A 22,535-nucleotide genomic window follows, 5' to 3' on the forward strand; every position below is an offset into this window, starting at 1 on the left:
TTTAGGCTTAAATATCCAAACTGATCGGCCAGTTAAATTTTCAATGCACAGTATAAAGAAATTGTGCAATACATTAAAATGTTGCCACCCCCTTTCCAACTGACCCAAATTACAGTTCAGTGTAAACATTCCAACAGTTGGAAAACGTTCCAAGCACCATAACCACTACAGCAGATTTTAGTGGTAATGGTGTCAGGAGCACCCTGGAACCCCCCTATGTAAGCAGTCACGTCTGTTCCGCACTATTGTTTAGCTCAGTAGAACTAGCGGACACTCTGTGTAGAAGCTTCTTGTTCTCAGTGGAGGATGTCACTGGCAAATTGCTTGACTATTTAAATGCATTGTAGTGGTTGTAGTTGTTGGAGTATTCTCTTAAGCACAGAACCTACCCTTAACCTGTATAAAATCAGTTAAACTGTAAGAGTTAGTGCTGTACTTACCTCTTCTCTATGGATGAACTCTGAATGAATACATTATAATTCTACAATTCAGACTACCATCATTCAGCCCTCCGTGGTTTCAATTAGTTCCCTCTATGGATTGTGGATCATGTAGACTTTTGGAAGGTGATCCATCATGCTCTCGTTTTGCATATACTACTTTCTCTATACTTAGTTGGATTGAGGACAGGTTAGAGGCAGAGAAAGTAGTGTAAGGGGCAGTTTAGTCTTTTTTAGGGGCAGAGCAGGGGCAGACTGGAAGAGACCAGAGGCCTGACTAGTGTAGAGTAGAGCTGTTCAGAGGGAAACTAGGGCAGAGCATTGCGCTGTGTTGAGCAGTGATATTTAACACAGTAAATCAGTATTGCATTATTTGCCCTTGATAACTGAGAACATGAGATTGCAACTTTCTGTTTCGCAATTAGTGAGCCATAACTCCCAGAATCCTCTGCAGGTCGTTGTTTTTTTACGTGAAGATTAAAAAAGAAGACAAGAAAATGGAAAACATAAGTTTAATAACTAATTGCAACTAAATCATCCAAAGGAAGTGAGAAAGCCCTGCATGAGAAGCTATGTTACAGCATCGATACAGGGACATAAATTCAACAGCAAATGAGTCCTGACTCGTGGTTACAATATGGCTGCCAGCATGAATATTTAGTTAGTACCAGAAACAAGCAAGTGGCCTGAAAGTGCATCATAATTCTTATCTACAAACACGAGCAAAGTAGTATTTATGTTGCAACGCATTGCCTATAACGTAACATGTGATGTAGCAGGCATGTGGAGGGTGCCATCTTCTCACTAAATAAACAAAAAAGATGGAATAGCGTTGGGGCTGCCGCTAGTGGAGGGGAAATCCCTGCATAGTATATTGCGCCATCTGGTAGTGGGGAGGAAGTCTAAAATGGGTATTCCATGTTAGTGATGAGGCATCTGATAAAGTTAGTTGTATGAAATATTCGGTGTGAAGGACGAGTCCTGCCCTTGACCCTTTGAAGGACAGGAACGGGTAACATTGTATAAGGCAATGGCAAAACGATCAGTTGGCAGTGAAAGAGCAGCAAAGATGAGACACTTAGTGCTGGCTTAGAACATTCTACATATCCACAGAGACAATATGGCTGCCATCGCACTAATAATAGACACCCTGGGTGTGACGGCTGCGTTGCAGAGGCTAGAGAAGCAGCAGGATGGGCTGGTAGTCATAGTTATGCCGCCTATCGACACAGACGAGTCCGTCATGCAGTTAAAGGGGTTCATGCAGCCTTTCGACTTCATATTAACCACACCTGCCAAGAAGATAAAATGAACAAATACTGATTAACCACAAAATTCCCCAAATCAGAGTATGCCATACTACCCTATGCCACGTCTAGACATCACAACCCTCTTAGCCTCTAGAAACCCAATTAATACAGTGACAGCTACACTCCGACATAATCTAAAAAGGCCTTTCATATACAAGGTACTGCGATATTCTCATACGCCATATCTTATCAATCCTTTCTATCACAAGACATGCTAACTGTACCCACACTCCTAGCCCCCTACTACTAGAACAAGCATCCACCTTACATCCAGTCAGCCACTCCTCTTATCCTTTCTCAAACTTCTGAAAACACAGCGAACATTCTCTGATACTAAATAACTCATCCCTCTGATTGGCTCCCCTCAGTCAACTTAATCTGCTTCCTTCCCAATATTCCTCGGTCCCTACCTGTGCATCTTTCCTTCTGTACCTCCGCTAGCCATAACCCAATCAGTGGGAAGCTTTTATTGTTTATAGTTTGTTTTTTTGTAATCTTACTGTCTTTGTATGTTCATAAATTTACTGTTTTTTCTAGTCTAACATGATTTCGTATTATCTATTTATCCAAGTATATGCAGCACAATCACTATGACTATCTCAAAATGTTATTTTTGCTCATTGTATAGCTACTCAATGTAAGAGCACGATATAAGAATTGTTACATAAATAAATAATGGTAAAGGCCTGAATATCAGCACTTCCAGAGTTGCACAAGTGCGATACTTCCATCTGTAATTCTGTTATTATGCTTTTAGAGTTATATTTGGGGAGTGTTCCCACCTGGAATTTGGTTATTTGTGGGGAATATAATCCACGTGTTCCTTGTGCACTGTGATCACTTCAGCTTTGTCGTTGAATTTAAACTTGATGTGCGATCGTGAGGTCACTTTGTTTAGAGCTGCACGAGCACTTTAAATCCACTTGTTTTACAAATACTTTTTGAAGCGCCAAAGCACTTTTTAAATACTTGTTTACAAATAAATATACTATCTATCACACTGCCAGCCATTAAGAAGTTCCAACTGCAGGCTCCAGTCGAGCCCAGACCAGTCATTTCCTCCTTTGTCGTACCTAGACATGCTCTGGTATATTTCACACTGGCAATTGTCCAATGCCCAGTTATATTGCATGCAAGGGCAGAAATACAACTGTCCCAGGGTCCACACACTGAGCGGGCCCATGCACGTAGGACCACCCAATGGGAATGTGTTTTCAGGGGCCCGATTGTACGGTGCAACTCTTTAATAGTGTGACTGGGCCCCTGTAATCACTGCAATGCTGGAAGGAAGTGAGAGCCAGTCACTTCCTCCCAGCTAACACTGTGTGTCAGTGTGTTTATCTGTGTGTCTGTTTGTATCTGTGTGTCTATTTGTCTGTGTGTATCTGTGTGTCATAATGTGTGTCTGTGTGTGTATCTGTGTGTCAGTGTGTTTGTGTGTGTATCTGTGTAAGTGTTTTTTTCTATGTGTCTGTTTGTATCTGTGCCAGTTTCTCTGTGTGTATCTGAGTGTCAGCCTGTGTGTCTGTGTGTATATCTGTGTGTCAGTGTGTTTGTGTGTATATCTGTGTGTCAGTGTGTTTGTGTGTGTATCTGGGTGTCAGTGTGTTTATCTGTGTGTCTTTTTGTATCTGTGTGTCAGTTTTTCTGTGTGTATCTGTGTGTCAGTGTGTTTGTGTGTGTATCTGTGTGTCAGTGTGTTTATCTGTGTGTCTGTGTGTCAGTGTGTTTATCTGTGTGTCTGTTTTGTATCTGCGTGTCAGTTTCTCTGTGTGCCAGCATGTGTATCTGTGTGTGTAACTGTGTCAGTGTGTGTGCCTGTGTGTGTTTCTTAGTGTCATTGTGTGTCTGTGCCACATTCTCTCCTTCAGCGCTGGCATTTTGTTCTCCCTGCTCTAGACAATCCATGCCCTGACAATGCCTGATTTACACTCATTATACACGCAGTATACAGTTCTTTCTCCCTCCATTCCTGTGTCAGCAGTTGATAGTCTGCAGTACTCACCACCAAGTTTTGATGTTTCTGTCACACAAACCTCGAACGTGCCACATGTTTTCTTGATGGGGAGCAAGCAAATGCCATACTCACATGTGTAGCAGTCCAGAGTATGACCTAGGGAGACAGGAACGACGTGGTTAAAAATGGAAACATCCTCTGTGTGACACATACAGATATCACATTAGCACAAGAAACATACATTTAAAAAACAAATTGTACAAGGACTCGATGCTTTCTCCAAGCACATGAATAATGAATTTATTTTATTGGGTTATTTTTCTGCACTGAAACGATCCCATTCCAACATGATCAACAGTGCCCTAGGTCCTCTAGAAGAATAAGCATCAGTAGAGAAAAAGGGGACAAGTGCACTTATTCAGATAAATCTGGGCCAAAGATTTGTTTTTGTTTATCAGCAGTACCACGTGGAGCCACTAGAGGGACCTGTGCTAATATAGACTCATTGCAAAGGCTAGATTTTTTTTTCATTATTATTATATTTTTACTAACAATAGTCAGTGAATTCCTCCTAGATGGACTTTCACATTTTATGATCAAAATGCAAACTTAAAGACACACTGTGGCAACAAAAACAACCTTAGTTTAATGAAGCAGTTTTGGCGTGCCCCTGCAGTCTCACTGCTCAATTCTCTGCACTTTATTTTGCGCAGTACTAATATATATCTGTACTGTAATTTTTTAAGATATATATTTTGGTTTATCACATTTGTGAGGGAGAGTGTGAGGTTTTAGTGCTATACGCTGATCAGCCACAACGTTAAAACCACTGACAGGTGAAGTAAATAACATTGATTTTATTGTTACAAAGACAGCTGTCAAAGGGGTGGGATATTTTAGGAAACAAGTTAACAACCAGTTCTTGGATTTCATGTGTTGGAAGCAGGAAAAATGGGCAAACGAAAAGACTTTGACAAGGGCAAAATAGTGATGGCTAGACACTGGGTCAGAGGATCTTCAAATCGGAAAGTGTGGTGTTCCTGGAATGCAGTGGTTAGTATCTACCAAAAGTGGTGCAAGTAAGGACAACCGGTGAACCAGTGTCAGGGTCATGGGCGTCCATGGCTCATTGATGCACTAGGGGAGTAAAGTCTGGCCTGTCCGGTCTGATCACACAAAAGAGCTACTGTAGCTCACATTTCTGAAAAGCTGAATGCTGGCCATAATAGAAAGATATCAGAACACATGCTGCATCACAGTTTGCTGCATATGGGGTATCTCGCCACAGACCAGTCAGAGTGCCCATGATGACCCCTTTCCACCTCTGAAAGCCCCGTCAATGGGGACACGAGCACCAGAACTGGACAATGGAGCAATGGAAGAAGTTTTCCTGGTCTGATGATTCATTTTTTCTTTTAGATCCCATGGATGGCCGGGTGAGTATGTGTCATTTACCTGGGGAAGAGATTGCAGCAGGATGCATTATGGGAAGAAGGCAGGCCTCTGGAAGCAATGTTATGCTTTGGGCAATGTTCTGCTGGCAAGCCTTGGGCCGGGCATTCATGTAAATGTTACTTTGTTGCATCCCACCTACCTAGAGATTGTAGCAGACCACGTACACCCGTTCATGGCAAGATGTCAGGCTGTGTCCTCTTTCAGCAGAGTGCAAAAAAAGTGTAGTAAAATATAATAAAAGCTACTTATATTTTTGTTGCATAAATTCAGTATTCTAACCTCTGCAATGCAAAACCGTAAAAAAAACACACTAATAGTGCAGCATGTAAAATATTTAAATTCTCCACACACCCTGCCACACAGCAATATTGGTTCAGGAATGGTTTGAGGAACATGATAAAGAGTTCAAGGTGTTTCCTTGGCCTCCAAATTCCTCCGATCTCATTCTAATTGAGCGTCTGTGTGCTGTGAAACAGCAAATCCGATCCATGGAAGCCCCACCTCACAACTTGCAGGACTTAACGGATCTGTTACTAATGTATTGGTGCCAGATACCACAGGATGCGTTCAGAGGTCCTCTGGAGTCCATGCCTCCATCCATCAGAGCTGTATTGGCAGCACAAGGGGGATCTACACGATGGCTGCTAGTTCTAATGTTGTGTCTGATTAGTGTATAAGTATAATATATTTTTTTTAAACTCTTTGCATATTTGTGGTGTTCTTTTCATCATTTCTAAAAATAACAGTGGAGATTGTATTTTTGGATTTACTAAATCAGGAACAAGTGAAATAATGTTAGAATTGCAGTAAAGATTTGCCATTTTAAAAATGTTATAATTTGCAAGATTTTGAAAAGAATACAATGAATCAGACACTGTTGATAATGTTTAACTTTGTCAAGGTTTTGGTATCACTCTTGTGTGTAAAATCAACTGTGTGACGGTAGTCACAGTCACTGGGGATGGAAGGCAGACACTATGTGTGGGCCCCCAGATTACTTTTGTGTTTTGGTCGCCCTGTGCGCGCCTCTCCCCCACCCCCTTTTTCCTGTCCTATTGTTTCCCAAGCAGAGAGAGCAATGAAAGACTTGGCCAAGGTACTCGGTCGGAGTTCTGGAGCTCCGTCACAAACGTCTTTATTGTTTGAGCACCCAATGGATAGCCCTGTGGCATTCTGGCACTTTATAAATAATAATAATTAGCTGACTTAGTGGGAAAGATTCCCCAAAACGTTGCATTTCTCTGCTCAGTTCCTAAAACGATCTACTTTATTCTACACATTCCTCGACAGTAAATAGCTGCTGTAATCTTTCTTTTTTTTAAAACCAGCCAGTAGTCTCTAGCGGCCATTAATTACCAAAACCACCCTTGTCATTAACGTTAACCTTCTGCCCGCCAATAACGCCTGCTCACAACGTTTTAGTGAAATTCCAACACAGTCACCATGAGTACTTCATAATATCTTTATGTAATACTCATTTTGGGGGGCAGAGGAGGGTGATAACAATGCTGCTTTAAACTGCAGTTTTTTGTACTTTTTATCATTTCAAGAGACTCAGAGACTTTACAAGAATGTCTGCTTTTTGGAAAGTTTTTTTGCAACCAGACTTATCTGGAATGGGAAGGAGGATGCTTGTGAGGCGTGTTCGGTTGCATTGTGTAATAAGTTAGCCTTGTGTGATGAGATAAAGTAACACAGACGGGATGGGGGATTTTTCAAGGGCTGCTCTAAGCCAAAAATAGAAATGAAAAGGTTAAAGGTGCACTGTCATGTTTGTTTTTTTCTTTCACTTTTCCTTTCGCTATGCCCCCTGCATCTTAAAGGACCACTATAGGCACCCAGACCACTTCAACTTAATGAAGTGGTCTGGGTGCCAGGTCCATCTAGGGTTAACCCTGCCTGCTGTAAACATAGCAGTTTCAGAGGAACTGCTATGTTTACCTATGGGTCAATCCAGCCTCTAGTGGCTTCCGCGCTTCCCACTGTGATTTTCACATTGAGAAATGCTTTCCTATGGACTGACTGAATGCGCGCATGGCTCGGAAGAAGGAGGAGAGTCCCCAGCGCCGAGGGAGCCCGGCGCTGGAGAAAGGCAAGAATTTAACCCCTTCCTCCCACTTCAGCCCGGCGGGAGGGGGACCCTGAGGGTGGGGTGTACCCAAAGACCCTATAGAGCCAGGAAAACAAGTTTGTTTTCCTGGCACTATAGTGGTCCTTTAACGACTAAACTCTTACTCTTGCTGCTTGCCTTTATTTATATTTATAGTGATTTCTTACTTACACCATATCTTTTTTTTTATAATTCTTTATTTTTGTTGTGCAGGTTGGTACATGGTTAGGTCAAGCGCCACAACAGCGCAACGTTGTATACATGGAAAACAGTGGCAGCAATACATGCACATTTTTATGTTTAGGATTTTAACAATTCTGTCTGAACCAACATAGTATGCTTAGTCATAAGTAGTATACATAGTAGGCAATGGTGAAAAGTTAAGGGGTTATGCCTGTGAAGGCTTGCTAGGTGTAACAAAGAAAAAATAACTTATATGGTTAACTTTGAGCGTAAGCAGGTGCGTTGCCAGAGTGAGTTTACATGCATTATTACAAAATGTAACCTCGTATAACGCAGTAATGATGTTGGCTGCAAGGAACGGTAGATTGGTCAGGACCCTAAGGCGAGGGTAGATGGCTATGACGATAAAGAACCGTCCTGCATCCAACACATTGAAAAAAGAAAAAAGTGAGGTCTGTCCTACTATATACATACAGGTAACATGCGGCTCTTATTGAGTGACATTATTGCTACGAGAGACTATATGTTCATGTCTGAGTGCAACGTAAGGCCAGAAAAAAGTGCCTGTTCAGGTTTACTCTCATAATGGAGAGGATAAGGAAGATTTCCTAAAACGTAGAGCCAGTTAACGTAAGTATCAGCGGGATGAAAAGTGTATAAGTATAATGGTAAAGTTAAAAATGAAATGCTTATGGACATAGATATCTTACGGGCATGTCCAGGCACTGTGTAGTGGAGCTGTAGGCTAGGGGACACGTGAGATGTATGTATTGTGATTTACTATGGCGTTATTGCTGTGCGCTGGGTAATATGGGGGCACAGTTGTGGTACCAATTTATAGAGGTTATGCGAAAGCACAATGACATGTATGGCAGCGTAAGCAGTTCTGTGAGCAAAGTATTAACATCTTACTAGTCCACGGAAGCGCATATAATGCTCTGGATGGTAGGGCTGTTAATCAGCAACTTGCCCTAGGTCGCCAACGGGGCACCGGATGATGCAAAAACCGCTAACATTGTGTGCTAGCAGAGAGTCTTAAACAGGAACTGGTTGAGTTCTGTATGCGTAAGTTGGTAGGAGGCCTCCTACTGGGGTAAATGTCCAGGGTTCAGGTAGTGGCTGCCTTATAATTTTCGTCGTGGGGTCTTCGTGGCACAAATGGGGCTGCTCCTGCCGGGTCCCACGTGTGTGTCGGTGCTGTGGCGCTCGCTGCTCCGGTTGTGAGTGCGTCCCGTGGAAGGCCCAGAGTCTCCAAGATGGCCGCAGCTCCTTCGAGATCCCGGATAGGGTATGTGTTGCCGGCCTGGAGGACCGTTAGAACATGAGATCCCCGCCAACGATAGGGGATGTCCTTGGCTCTGAGTATTGAGGTGAAGGGCTGCAGTGTCCTGCGCCACCCCAAGGTGCTTCCCGATAAGTCGGCGAAGAAGGTGAGATTCGAGTGCTCAAAGTTGTAGGGGTTTTTTCCCTTGAGTGCCCCCAGTACTGCAGCCTTGTCCTGCTTAGTGTTAAAACGGACAATTAGGTCCCGTGGGGCCGTGGTGGGTGCCTTTGAAGGTTTCGGGATGCGGAACACATCTGCTATCATCGCCCCTTTCGCCTGTTTAGGTGCGAGTATTGCCGCCAACAGCCTCCTCATGCAGTGCGGTATTTCTGCGTCCGGGATCTCCTCAGCAAGGCCTCTGATCTTAAGATTGGTGCTGCGCCTGTAGTCTTCTATTGCCGCAAATCTCAGTTCCGTGGCTGCGTGGTTTCGGTGGAGTGTTTGGATCTCCTGTAGCAGGTGTGAGTGATTTGTGCCTTTGTGTCGTGGGAGTCTTTTTCCACCATACCCATCTGACCATGTAGGCCCTGCAAGTCTTTGCGGAAGGCCGCCATGTCCCCTTGGAGGTCTCTCCGCAGGCCTGCTAGTAGCTCCTGCATGTCCGCCTTGGTCACCGGTGCGGAGTCCGGTTTGGTATTTGTTGTTACCGGTCTCTGGTTGGGCTCTTGTAGGGATGGCCTGTGAAAGTCCTCGGGCTCCATGAGCTGGTCGTCCGAGAAATCGGAGCTCTCACCCATGTAGGCGGCCATCTTGGGTATAGAGGCGCCATGTGCCTGCCTCCATAAGTCTCCGATGCTGGAGCCTGGCTTCGGGTTGCCTGGGGATCCGTTTTGTCTCGGTTATTTATGTTTGAAAGCGTTTTAAAGTAGTTTATCTGATTGCTGATACCGGAGCTCGGGTATCATGCGACCGTTCAGCTTCGTAGCTTGACTCCGCCCCCACTTACACCATATCTTAATTACCTGGGTGCTGCCATTTTGTTTTCCTCTGTCTGTGATGTCTACAGATAGCCCTTTTATGGGATTCTTTTGACTGATGGATTGTGGGTAAATTAGCTTAGCAAGTTAAATGGAACTTTGCTTATATTCCTTCTATTGCCAAAAACTGCCAAAGATCACGCTCCCCGTTAGAAAAATTAGCCCCTACTTTGTCTTTTATGTATAATTATGTATAATTTTAAAAAACTAAGGTGAATTTTACAAGAATAAAAGCAAGGAAAAAAAGAGGGACACAAAGGTTTAATTTAAAAACACAACCTACAAAGTGACACCGTTTCTTTAAGGGTGTGCACCATTTTTTTATTGTGTTTTGCATTATGGTCGCAATTCTCTTTTTGTGTATAAAGATTGCTTCATTCTCTTCTTATCAGAAGTTCCGTTGCGGAATCTCGTTCTGCTGATAATGGTTGCTGCAATGATCGATAAATGCTTTCATTGATCCTGTTGGCCTTAATCTGATATGCTAACACTGGTACAATAAAGGCTCACTGTGAGCTCACGCACTGCACCGTGTGATTGGCGTGGATACAATATATTAAACTAAGATTTTGGGGAACGCCAGACGCATTCATATCTATGGAATGCTATGATTCATTTTAGCTATGTCAGTAAGTTAGTCATTTAAATTAACACATTTAGTTTGTTTACATCATGTGTCTGACCTTTTCTTTAATTGTATTGCTCCTTGATATGGTTCTTATTTTGCAGTACACTGATTGGCCCATTTTTGCACCCTTTCTGTTTGTCTGATTTATTTTCCCGAATGATTTTTTTGTGAAATTCTGCCTAGCTGAAACGAAATTTGGCCATCACAAAATAACGATTATATTCGGAAAAAATGGTTCGGCCGAAATGAACGTTCTCGCTGTGTCCAGTCTAATACAGATCAGTATTGGTAGTGCCAGCTCTCTCCCTGTCTCCTCCTTCCTCCATTCATAGCACCAGGGCCGGAGTGGCCCACCGGGATACCGGGGAATTTCCCAGTGGGCTGGTGGACTTGGGGCCGGCAGTGCAGCATTTGATACGTTTATTTTTCCCTCCTGTGAGGTTTTGTGTGAGGCTGGGGCAGATAATTACCAAAGTGGCTGCTACACAGACAGAGGTGGCAGCCAGCTGCAGCAAGGAGGAGAGAGAGTCTCTCTCACACTGCCAGCTCCTCTGCACGGCCTGTCTGGTAAGGATCCAGCCCCTGCATTGGAGCTCCGCCCACCAGCCTCAGCCTGGTGAACTTTCACACAGGAAGAGGAAGTACAGGAAGCACCTGAACAGGATCCACACTGCTAGTGACAGGTAATTGTATGATTGATACTGAGAGAGAGTGAGAGAGAGAGAGTGTGTGTGTGAGAGAGAGAGAGTGTGTGTGTGAGAGTGAGAGTGTGAGAGTGTGAGAGAGTGAGAGAGAGTGTGTGTGAGAGAGTGTGTGTGTATCAGTGAGCTTGTAGTGTGCATCAGTGAGCTTGTGGTGTTCTTGTGTGTATATCAGTGAGCTTGTGTATATCAGTGAGCTTTTGGTGAGCGTGTGGTGTGTATCAGTGAGCTTGTAGTGTGCTTGTGTGTATTAGTGAGCTTGTGGTGTGCTTGTGTGTGTATCAGTTAGCTTGTGGTGTGCTTGTGTGTGTATCAGTGAGCTTGTGTATATCAGTGAGCTTGTGGTGTGCTTGTGTATGTCAGTGAGCTTGCGGTGTGTATCAGTGAGCTTGTAGTGTGCTTGTGTATATTAGTGAGCTTGTAGTGTGCATCAGTGAGCTTGTGGTGTGCTTGTGTGTGTATCAGTGAGCTTGTAGTGTGTATCAGTGAGCTTGTAGTGTGCTTGTGTATATCAGTGAGCTTCTAGTGTGCATCAGTGAGCTTGTGGTGTGCTTGTGTGTGTATCAGTGAGCTTGTGTATATCAGTGAGCTTGTGGTGTGCTTGCGTATGTCAGTGAGCTTGTGGTGTGTATCAGTGAGCTTGTAGTGTGCTTGTGTATATCAGTGAGCTTGTAGTGTGCATCAGTGAGCTTGTGGTGTGCTTGTGTGTGTATCAGTGAGCTTGTAGTGTGTATCAGTGAGCTTGTGGTGTGCTTGTGTATATCAGTGAGCTTGTGGTGTGTATCAGTGAGCTTGTAGTGTGCTTGTGTATATCAGTGAGCTTCTAGTGTGCATCAGTGAGCTTGTAGTGTGTTTGTGCATATCAGTGAGCTTCTAGTGTGCATCAGTGAGCTTGTGGTGTGCTTGTAGTGTGCTTGTGTATCAGTGAGCTTGTGTGTTTGTCAGTGAGCTTGTGGTGTGCTTGTGTGTATCAGTGAGCTTGTAGTGTGCTTGTGTATATCAGTGAGATTGTAGTGTGCATCATTGAGCTTGTGGTGTGCTTGTGTGTTTGTCAGTGAGCTTGTAGTGTGCTTGTGTATCAGTGAGCTTGTAGTGTGCTTGTGTGTGTATCAGTGAGCTTGTGTGTGTCAGTGAGTGTGTGGTGTGCTTGTGTGTATATCCGTGAGCTTGTAGTGTGCTTGTGTGTGTATTAGTGAGCTTGTGTGTGTATCAGTGAGCTTGTGGTGTGCTGGTGTGTATCAGTGAGCTTGTAGTGTGCGTGTGTATATCAGTGAGCTTGTGGTGTGCATCAGTGAGCTTGTGGTGTGCTTCTGTGTTTGTCAGTGAGCTTGTAGTGTGCTTGTGTATCAGTGAGCTTGTAGTGTGCTTGTGTGTGTATCAGTGAGCTTGTGTGTGTATCAGTGAGCTTGTGGTGTGCTTGTGTGTATCAGTGAGCTTGTAGTGTGCTTGTGTATATCAGTGAGCTTGTAGTGTGCATCAGTGAGCTTGTGGTGTGCTTGTGTGTTTGTCAGTAAGCTTGTAGTGTGCTTGTGTATCAGTGAGCTTGTAGTGTGCTTGTGTGTGTATCAGTGAGCTTGTAGTATGCTTCTGTGTGTATCAGAGAGCTTCTGTGTGTCAGTAAGCTTGTGTGGGTCAGAGCACTTCTGTGTTTATCATTATCAAGCTTGTGTTGGTCAGAGACGTTGCGTGTGTGTTGAGCTTGTCTGTAGTTAGGTTGTGTTTGTCACTGAGTTTGTCTCTAGTGTGCTTGAGTGAATGTCAGTGAATTTGTGTACGGCAGTGCATGTGTCAGAGAGCTTTTGTGTTTATCGGTGAGCTTGTCTGTAGTGAGCTCTTTTGTGTCAGTGAGCTTTTCTGTAGTCAGTGTGTGTGTGTGTGTGCCATTGAACTAGTGTGATTTATTAATGTGGGACATTCTTTTAATATATATATTTTCTGAAATTATACAATTGACACACTGATGCTGATATGCTGATATTGGCATGGAGTGTTTCCCTGCTTAAAGAATTGTCCCCAAGCAGAGCCAGTCACAACGGACAGGGAGCGTCCTGGTGGGTGGTGGTTATAGCACTGTAACACTCATGGATCACCTAGAGCGAGGGGCTGCAGGTAAGACAAAAGTCTTCTTCAAAGTGCATACATATAAACAATACAAGCATACTATATGACACAATGAATTAGAGGGCTGAAATAATTTTTTTCCTGGGCTGCTTTCTGTTCCCAGTCCGGCCCTGCATAGCACTGGCCTTCAAGCGCATCACAGAGAAAGTGAGAATTCATCCTGTGTGTGCCTCACCCTCTCTTACGCACTGTACTGCAGGATATAGAATTTATAGCTCGAACGCCCTTAGACAGCAATATATATAGACACAGATTCAACACAAACAGCCTGGCTGTTCTAGCACTGTAGCAGCTGAACGTATATTGTATCAATCTGTCAGCTGAAATAGAGGACTCAGACTGATTTACCCTTGGTATATCTTCATGTTTATCAGACCCTTCCCAGATTGTAACAGAATAACAGAGATGCCTTGGAGATTTATATCAATGATGGCTTGCTTATCCCATTTCAGAGACCAGTCTACCAGAAATCGCTGTAAACATACACACTCAGCTGTTCGTGACCCCTGGCTGATGATCATTAGATTGGAGACATTTCAAGGAATCGAGGTTCCTGGGTTAGACTGTTACTGAAACTGCAACTGGCACGGACTGTGTTTCCCATAATACTCAGCAAGCCAGCCTGAATCATGACAATGCTAGCTGATGGCAGGTGACATGAATATCAGCTGCCTGCCTAAGCATTTTGAGAGTTGTAGTCTGCAGGTGGTGGAAAACCAGATGTTTGTATGAAACATGCCATAAACAAGGGAGGGCTGGCTACGTGCGCCCCAGGGGATAGGAACAAAGTTCACAATTTAAGGCAAACCAGCACATTGTCCCATTATACTTCACTTCCTTTCTTAATTTGAAATACAAATATTACAACTGGAGCACAGTCCTTATGATATATAGTCACATAATACAGTTAGCATTGTGCTGTGACAGCTTGCCCCCCTTACCAGCTGTGCCCCGGGCATGGATAAATGCTGAGTTGCCTTGCTGTAAGTACAGAACTGCTCAATCGATGCAGTAACAGACCCTCCTCAATAAATGGACGGGAATGACTAGAGAGTGCGGTACTAATGGACACACATTTTTCGAGTCCCAGGATTGCATCTCATTTAATTATCCACACTTACCTAATTAAAATCAATCTGTCTCTCTCTTGCACATAATCCTCATTAGCCACACACAGACTTAAAGGGACACTTCGGACACCATGACAACTTCATCTGATCCCCGTTTTTATGGCGTGGAAAAATTTCCAGGCTGTGCCTTAATTCAAGGGGTTAAGCCATTAACGAACACTTTAACCCCAAAGTGTTAAATCCACCGCCAGATTGCTCTGCCAACAAACGTCTATAAATAAACTGCATCACTAAAACTCTGCACATATTACGAGATCCAAAAGGAGCGCTAATGGTACCTTATAGAGACCTCAGCATCCTTGTATTAGATGGTTAACTTATGGGGCCCACAGATGTTTCTACTCCTTTGCTATGTCACTGATGCATACCGCCTACTATATGGAAAAAACTTACTGATTCCATATGTTTCCTTGGAAATGACTCTAAATGTTCTTTCCTGTGTTCCTGTCCCTTTCCGTTCCCCCAACCACACACTGTTCTGACACAAATACACAGGTTTTCTTTTACCGGGTAATAACAGATACAGCAACATTAGGTATTCTGAGTAAAAAGGTATCATAAAAAAATAAATTAAAAAAATGTTAGGGACTTAATTAGGGATGCCATGAATATCTATCTGGGGACGACAGAAAAACTCACTAACAAATGGCAATCTAAGATGGTTGCACCTAGCAGACTTACCATACTATACTGGCTTTATGTTTATTTATGTAGCACCAACATATTCCACAGCGCAGATACTGTGCAAGTCTCATACGCATTACACTAAGATATACGCACAGTATTTATAGCACAAGGTAACGTCTAGCATGCATGCTACCCTAGGCCTCTGTGAATACAGGAAAGGTGTTTTACCCACTTTCGTGTCATGCAATTGTTTCTTACCAATCTGGCAGCTCAGCAGGAGAGCGAGAAACACTGCGATTATATTGTTCCCCTTCATGTCTGTGTCTGTGTGTGTGTCTGCGTCCTTGGGTTCCTCTTTGTTAAACACAAGCCACTCCCAGGTCTCTGTACAGAGGGGGTTGGAGGGAGAGAGCATGCAGGGGAAGCAGAAATTGTAAAATCAATCAGTATTTCTCCATCAATATTCATCATGGATTCAGTATGCAAATGATGGTACAAACCGTATAACAGTCATCGTGTGACAGTTGACAGTGTGACAGTCATCTAAAACTGACTTTAAAAAGATAACTTTGACCTTTTTTCTAAGCAAGCAGCCATCAAATGTATAGATCAAAGCATAGATTGGTTTCATTTTAGTTTAGAATGCATTGTCTCGTTGTGATCATATTCTGTTTGCAGTATATTCGTAAACATAAAAAAAAACCTGCTCAAGGTGACATTTCTAGATAGCTACATAATAATAATAATAATAATAATAATAATAATAATAATAATAATAATAAAAGGTAGTATCAAGAAATGTGATACAGCGACACACTGTGTGGGGAAAGAGATTGATCTTGAATAGGGTTTCTTGAGCTTTTAATTCTCTGCTAGCTATCAGTCAACGGACCTACGCTTACAAGCATTTTCTCTAATGAGATATATAATGTTATTTTAAAAACATTTCTAATTATTAAAACCAACTCTTCCTTAGGTACTTGGAGCTATTGTTATACTGATAGTGGATATTTGACCCGTTGATCAGAACAAAAAAAGTGTTTGATGTGCAAAAAGCCTAATAATTGTACTATTGATATTTTCAACTTATTGAAGCAGGAGTGCAGTTTTTTTCACCTCTTAGTTGATGTGACCTTTTTCCATCTACTTTATTGCTACTATTTACCCTTATCTGTAGCAATTAATATGCTTGTTACTATATTACACCAACGTTTCCAGTTGAAGGTTACATGGTACATGGTAAGTTTATGTAACGGTTACTTCGATATATATCTTGCAGTTATATATAATAGTTGAGATTTCTATAACAATATACAGTGGATCACTAAATAGATACAGTGCTAGGGAGTGGTATACACAGCTTGGTATAAACAGGGGTATATATAACGGTTTCTACCAGTCATTACGATTTAGCGCTCCACTGTATATTGTTATATAGTATATTGTTTGTTGTGTGTTTTTTTAGGAGAGTTATACAGCACAGTGTGGTAGCAGCTATATTATTAATTGGTTCTTAAATCAGCTTAATTAAAACTCACTTGCACTTTCCCCAAAAAAATATTTATTGTATTTTGACAGTTGAGATCTGCCTTGATATTGTGTCTTTTTTAAAAACTATATCCTAATTAAAGATACATTGTTTTTGTAGTATTTCTTGAGAGTGTCTTCTGCACTCTATTCTTGTATACTTATTTGATAATATTACACTTAGTCGCTCATTGTGGAGTTCTGCTGTTTTAATAATTAGTTGCTTGAATATTTATTTGTACCCACACATTTTGTTTGTTAAGGGACACTATAATCTTTAGAACAACTACAGCTTATTGTATTTGTTCTGGTGAGTATAATCATTCCATTAAGGCTTTTTGCTGTAAACACTGTTGTTTTTCAGAGAAAATGCAGTATTTACATTACAGCCTAGGGATAACCCAACTGGCCACTCCTCAGGTGGCTGCTAGACATGCTTCCTGGGGCAGTGCTGCACAATGTGACTGACATTCAGTTTCTCCCTCTGCATGGAGACACTGAACTTCCCTCACAGAGATGCATTGATTCAATTCATCTCTATGAGGAAATGCTGATTGGCCAGGGCTGTGTTAGACTTGCGTTGGCTCTGTCCCTGATCTGTCTTATTGACAGTCTCAGCAAATCCTATAGGGAAGCATTATGATTGGCTCATACCACCACTTCTGATGATGCCAGCCAAGCAGGCAGATCAGGGGCAGAGCCAGCAGCAGACTGGAATAAAAGTAAGCGTATACTATATTTAGAGGGGTCAGGGGCACTAGATGGTGTTTTTAACACAATAGGGTAAGAAATGCTTGTTTGTGTTTCTGACCCTATAGCAAGGTTAGTCAACATATGACCATACCATACCATAATGCTCTTACAGCCATAATGCTGGCTTAGCATCAAGGGAGTTGTAGTCCATAACATCTGGGGTGCCGAAGGTTGCCTATGCCTGCCCTATAGTGTTCCTTTAAATGAGGAATCACACAAACATAAATCCGATTTTACAAAACAACCGCAGCTTATCAGAATGTAAGGTGGTAAAGAGTAGATCATCGTACATGTTCCCTGGTAGATCAATCCATAAATGGTAAGAAATTGTGTGTGAATTAAATATACCTTTTTCTAGAAAATCTGCACAAAGAAAGGTTTCAGCTAGATGCTGCGTGACAGAGAATAAAATTGAGGACAGACAGCTGTTCCCTGACACTTTTGAATGAGAAAAGAATGACATTGAGAACATTGAAAAAAAAATTATTAAAATATCTGTTTTATCCTGAGTTTATGCTCTCAGTGTGCACAGGGCCGGCGCGTCCATAAGGCGGCACAGGCCTTAGGGCGCACCGGCTCTGGGGGCGCAAAATTCAAGTGACCGGCAGGAGGGAAGTGCTCCCTCTTGCCTGGTCACCTCCCGGATCCCCGGAGCGGCGCGGCGTGCGGCTGAACTGGATTAGGAGGCGGCGAGGGAGCTCTGATCTCTCTGACCGGCTCCCTCGCGCGCCTTTTGCTGATGCCGCGGGAGCCGGGATATGACGTCATATTCCGGCTCCCGCGGCATCAGAAAACAGCCTGCGAGTGAGCCGGTCAGAGAGATCAGAGCTCCCTTGGCGCCTCCTAATCCAGTTCAGCCGCACGCCTCCCAGCAGCCTCACTGGACCACCAATGAGAGACCCACGCCAGCACTCCAGGTAGGGAGGCTGGGTGGGAAATTTAAATGTAAATAAAATATTAATTACTGTGTGTGTGTATGTGTGTGTGCATGTGAGTGTGTGTGTGTGTGTGTGTGTGAGTGTGTATGTCAGTGTGTATGTGTGTCTGTGAGTTTGTGTGTGTCTGTCAGTGTGTGTGTGTGTGTGTGAGTGAGTGTGTGTCAGTGTGTGTGTGTGTCTGTCAGTGTGTGTGTAAGTGTGTCTATGAGTTTGTGGGTGAGTGTGTCTGTCAGTGTGTGTGTGTGTGTGTCAGTGTGTGTGTGTGCGCATGTGAGTATGTGTGTCTGTCAGTGTGTGTGTAAGTATGTCTATGAGTTTGTGGGTGAGTGTGTCTGTCAGTGTGTATGAGTGTGTATGTCAGTGTGTGTGTGCGCACATGTGAGTATGTGTGTCTGTCAGTGTGTGTGTGTTCGAGTATGTGTGTCTGTGAGTTTGTGTGTGTGTGTTTCTGTCAGTGTGCGTGTGAGTGTCTGTCAATGAATGAGTGTGTCAGATAAGTAAATCTGGCTGTCAGAGACGTCTGTGTGTTTGTCATTGAGTGTGTGTGACTGTCAGTGTTTATACACCCGTGACTGTAGCGTGGCCAAGCGGAGTGGAACTTCTGTTTCCTGTACCTGGCAGGACTGACAGGAAAAGCTCACTGTACCGGGATTCACTCCGCTCAGCCACGCTACAAGAAAGGTAGGAGGCACACCAGGAAGGGGAGGGGACCACTATGGGGGTGGGTGAGGAGGGGAGAAATACCCTGAGGTACAGGAAAAGGAGGGAGGGGGGAAAGGAACACTAAGTGACAGGGAACAGAGGGGGGAGGGGAGAGGAACACTAAGGGACAGGGAAAGGAGGAGAGAGGGGAGAGGAACAGTAAGGGTCAGAGAAGGGAGGGGACCATTACGGGACGGGGAGAGGGGCTGGATGTGAAAGAAACACACAGCGGGGCTTGAGAAGGAAAGAGACACACACAAAGGAGCTGGGAAGAGTAAAAGACACAAAAGGGCTGGGAGAAAAGGAGTCACACAAAGGGTCTGGGAGGAGTAAGACACACAAAATGTGGGAGGATGTAAGAGTCATACAAAGAGGAGACATAGGAGACACACAAAGGCAAAAATAGGAGATAAAATACACTAAATGGAGTCAGATATTTAAAGACGGGATAAGAAACACAAAAGGGAGGTTAAGAGGCACACAGGTGCAGATGTTTTTTGGGGGGCGGAAAAATGCATCTTCGCCTATGTACCCATAATTCTTTGCACCGGCCCTGAGTGTGCAACCCTGGCTATAAATCAATGTTACACAAAAATAACTCTGTAGTGAAGGAGATAAATAATTGTGAATGTATTAATAAAAACAAAAGAGTGAAATTAGGTAATGAAAACGAAAGTATTGCTCAGTACTTTCAGATCCGAAACGATTAGGCAGGTAGGCTCCTAACAAGTTGGCAGCGCAGTCCTACGCCATATTTATTATAAAAATAGAACAAACAAATCCATTTGTTGCAATAGTGAAAGAAAAAAAAACTACTTCCTTTTTTCATTTACTTTCTTACATATGTGTACAATTAACTCACTCGGGGTTAGTCACAGAATACTGAATTTTGTCTAGATGGATAAACATTAGGTAAAAATGGCTGAATTCAGAAATGGCCTTAAATCTGAAATTTGCTCTGAATTCACTTTTTGTAATAACCCTTTTAGACTTAATCGGGACTTCTATATTGGTAGCATTTAAAGAACTGGAACAAGACTGAAAGTACTGACATTCATCTGAAGAAGACTTAAAGGGACGCTATAGTCACCAGAACAACAACAGTTTATTGCATTTGTTCTGCTGAGTAGAATCATTACATTCAGGCTTTTTGCAGTAAACACAGTCTATTTTCGAGACAATGCAGTGTTTACATTACAGCCTAGTGATAACTCCACTGGCCACTCCTCAGATAGTTACTAGAGGTGCTTCTTGGGGCAGTGCTGCACAGTAAGCATCACTACCATTCAGTGTCTCCACCCTCTGCAGGCAGATACTGAACTTTCCTCATAGAGATGCATTGATTCGATTCATCTCTTTGAGGAGATGCTGATTGGCCAGAGCTGTGTTTGACTTGTGCTGGCTCTGCCCCTGATCTGCCTCCTCCACAGTCTTAGCCAATCCTATGGGGAAGCACTGTGATTGGCTCATACAACCACTTCTGATGATGTCAGCACACACTGGCAGTACACAGGCCAACAAGGGCAGATGTAGCAGCTGCAGACATGAATACAATTACGATTTTACTGTATTTAGGCAGGTAAGGGGGAATCAGATGGTGGTTTTAACACTATAGGGTCTGGAATATATGTTTGTGTTCCTGTCCCTTTAGTGCTCCTTTAATTGAATGGCTGAAATATGATATGGTTTGGTAAGGCTGGCTCATAGCAGTACTTGATAAATTAGGGCATAGCATGAATCAATAAGGCTGGAACAAGATACAAGATTGGAGCTTGGGGCTTCTTGACAAATTAGGGCTTGATATAAATACAAAAAACTGGAGACATGACTTGACAAGGCTGGAACAAAGCACAAGTCAACATGGCTGTAGAACGACAGGCCTTACCCTGCTAGATATTTCATATGGTTCAAGTATTCTGGATTTTCCCCAGAACAAATCTTTCATGCGTTATGAGAGAGCAAATAGCCAGTAGATTTGTTGTTCTGGATTTATTAATTCACCACTATGACTTTTGTTTGAGTTTTTTTCCATAAATAATCTGAACAGAAAGCAGGAGGAGAAAATGTGTGAACAAATACGCTGCCTGGCCAAAAAAAAAGTCGCCACCTAGATTTAACTAAGCAAGTAGTTAAGAGCCTCCTATTGGATAGTTACTGCATGGGCAATTATCTTTCAGCTGGCAACAAGTTATTTAACCTCAACTAATGCAATAAGTAGCTTCTCATTTCTTAAACAACCATGTCGAAAGACACATCCCGTGGTCGTGGAAAATATGTTAGTCTGTTTGAGAAGGGTCAAATCATTGGCATACATCAAGCAGAGAAAACATCTAAGGAGATTGCATAAACTACTAAAATTGGGTTGAGAACTGCCCAACGGATTAAAAACTGGAAGGATAGTGGGAAACCACCAGTGATGGGTGCATCAGGGTAAGAAGAGAGGCAGATAAAGCCATCATGCTTAGTGCCTACTGTATACACCTGTGGGGGCAGTGCTATGCTCTGGGGTTGCTGCAGTTGGTCAGGTCTAGGTTCAGCAACATTATGAGCCCAAATGATGAGGTCAGCTGACTACCTGAATATACTGAATGACCAGCTTATTCCATCATTGGATTTTTTTTTTCCCCCGATGGCACGGGCATATTCTAAGATGACAATGCCAGGATTCATCGGGCTCAAATTGTGAAAGAGTAGTTCAGGGAGCATGAGAGATCATTTTCACACATGGATTGGCCACTACAGAGTCCAGACCTTAACCCCATTGAGAATCTTTGGGATGTGCTGGAGAAGGATTTGCGCAGTGGTCCGACTCTCCCATCATCAATACAAGATCTTGGTAAAAAAAATGTATGCAACACTAGGCGGAAATAAATCTTGTGACATTGCAGGAGCTTATCGAAACAATGCCACAGCGAACGCCTGCCATAATCAAAGCTAAAGGTGGTCCAACAAATATTAGAGTGTGTGACCTTTTATTTGGTGGTGACTTTTTTTTTTTGGCCATGCAGTGTAATATATAGATACTTCAATCAGTCTCTTGTGAGAAATGCAATATTACAATGTGGCCATAGGTGGAGACAACACATTCACTATGTTTATGTATTCTTCCTGATGATTCCTCTTGACTTGGTACTGTGAAAGAAGCAACAATACATAATGTTCATAGTTAGTCACTAAAGTGAGACTAGAAAGTGAATTTAAAGGGGTGGGGCAGGACAGTGATGGCGATATTATCCAGTTGCCCGTGTGTCTCATGCTTGGTTCGAGCCTCCTTAGCAATCTGATTCAATTTACCGGCTAGGGGAAGCTTCCAGAGGTCATTGACTTTAGTCTCAGCTGAGCCTCGCCAAGCAAGAGACCTGGTTAGCACTCTGGCAGAGAGAGGCAGACGATCTCCCAACCCGACATGTGCTGACTCACCATAAAGCTGATGCCCTGCTACCCCCACCCACCCCCATTGGACTGGTGGGTGTGATCCTGGTCCCCACCCTGGGGGCCTCTGCTCTCCGAGGGAAACAGGTGACACTGCCATGACAAGCGACAATACAGAGATCAACACAGCTAAAATGGCGGGGACTGCATGTTCCCCAAAGCACCATGGTGTGTGGTCCGGAGTTGTGTCTCAGCTAGATGCACTTTTCAATTAATTCTG

At 43.1% G+C, this 22,535-nt stretch overlaps 2 protein-coding genes across 2 annotated transcripts in view; one reads left to right on the plus strand and one right to left on the minus strand.

Moving 5' to 3' along the window:
* Nucleotides 1-22,535, plus strand: part of LOC134572450 (sperm acrosome membrane-associated protein 4-like) — a 715,452-nt gene that overhangs the window by 42,323 nt on the left and 650,594 nt on the right. The window lies entirely within an intron of this gene.
* LOC134573485 (lymphocyte antigen 6 complex locus protein G6d-like) lies at nucleotides 939-15,327 on the minus strand. Its single transcript, XM_063433252.1, has 3 exons — nucleotides 15,222-15,327; nucleotides 3,756-3,863; nucleotides 939-1,732 (listed from the first exon to the last, which is right to left on the minus strand). Exons 1-3 carry the CDS (start codon nucleotides 15,277-15,279, stop codon nucleotides 1,530-1,532), a joined length of 369 nt encoding a protein of 122 aa, XP_063289322.1. The 5' UTR covers nucleotides 15,280-15,327; the 3' UTR covers nucleotides 939-1,529.

The sequence above is a fragment of the Pelobates fuscus genome, chromosome 9 (assembly GCF_036172605.1).
Source record: "Pelobates fuscus isolate aPelFus1 chromosome 9, aPelFus1.pri, whole genome shotgun sequence".
Lineage (NCBI taxonomy): Eukaryota > Metazoa > Chordata > Amphibia > Anura > Pelobatidae > Pelobates > Pelobates fuscus.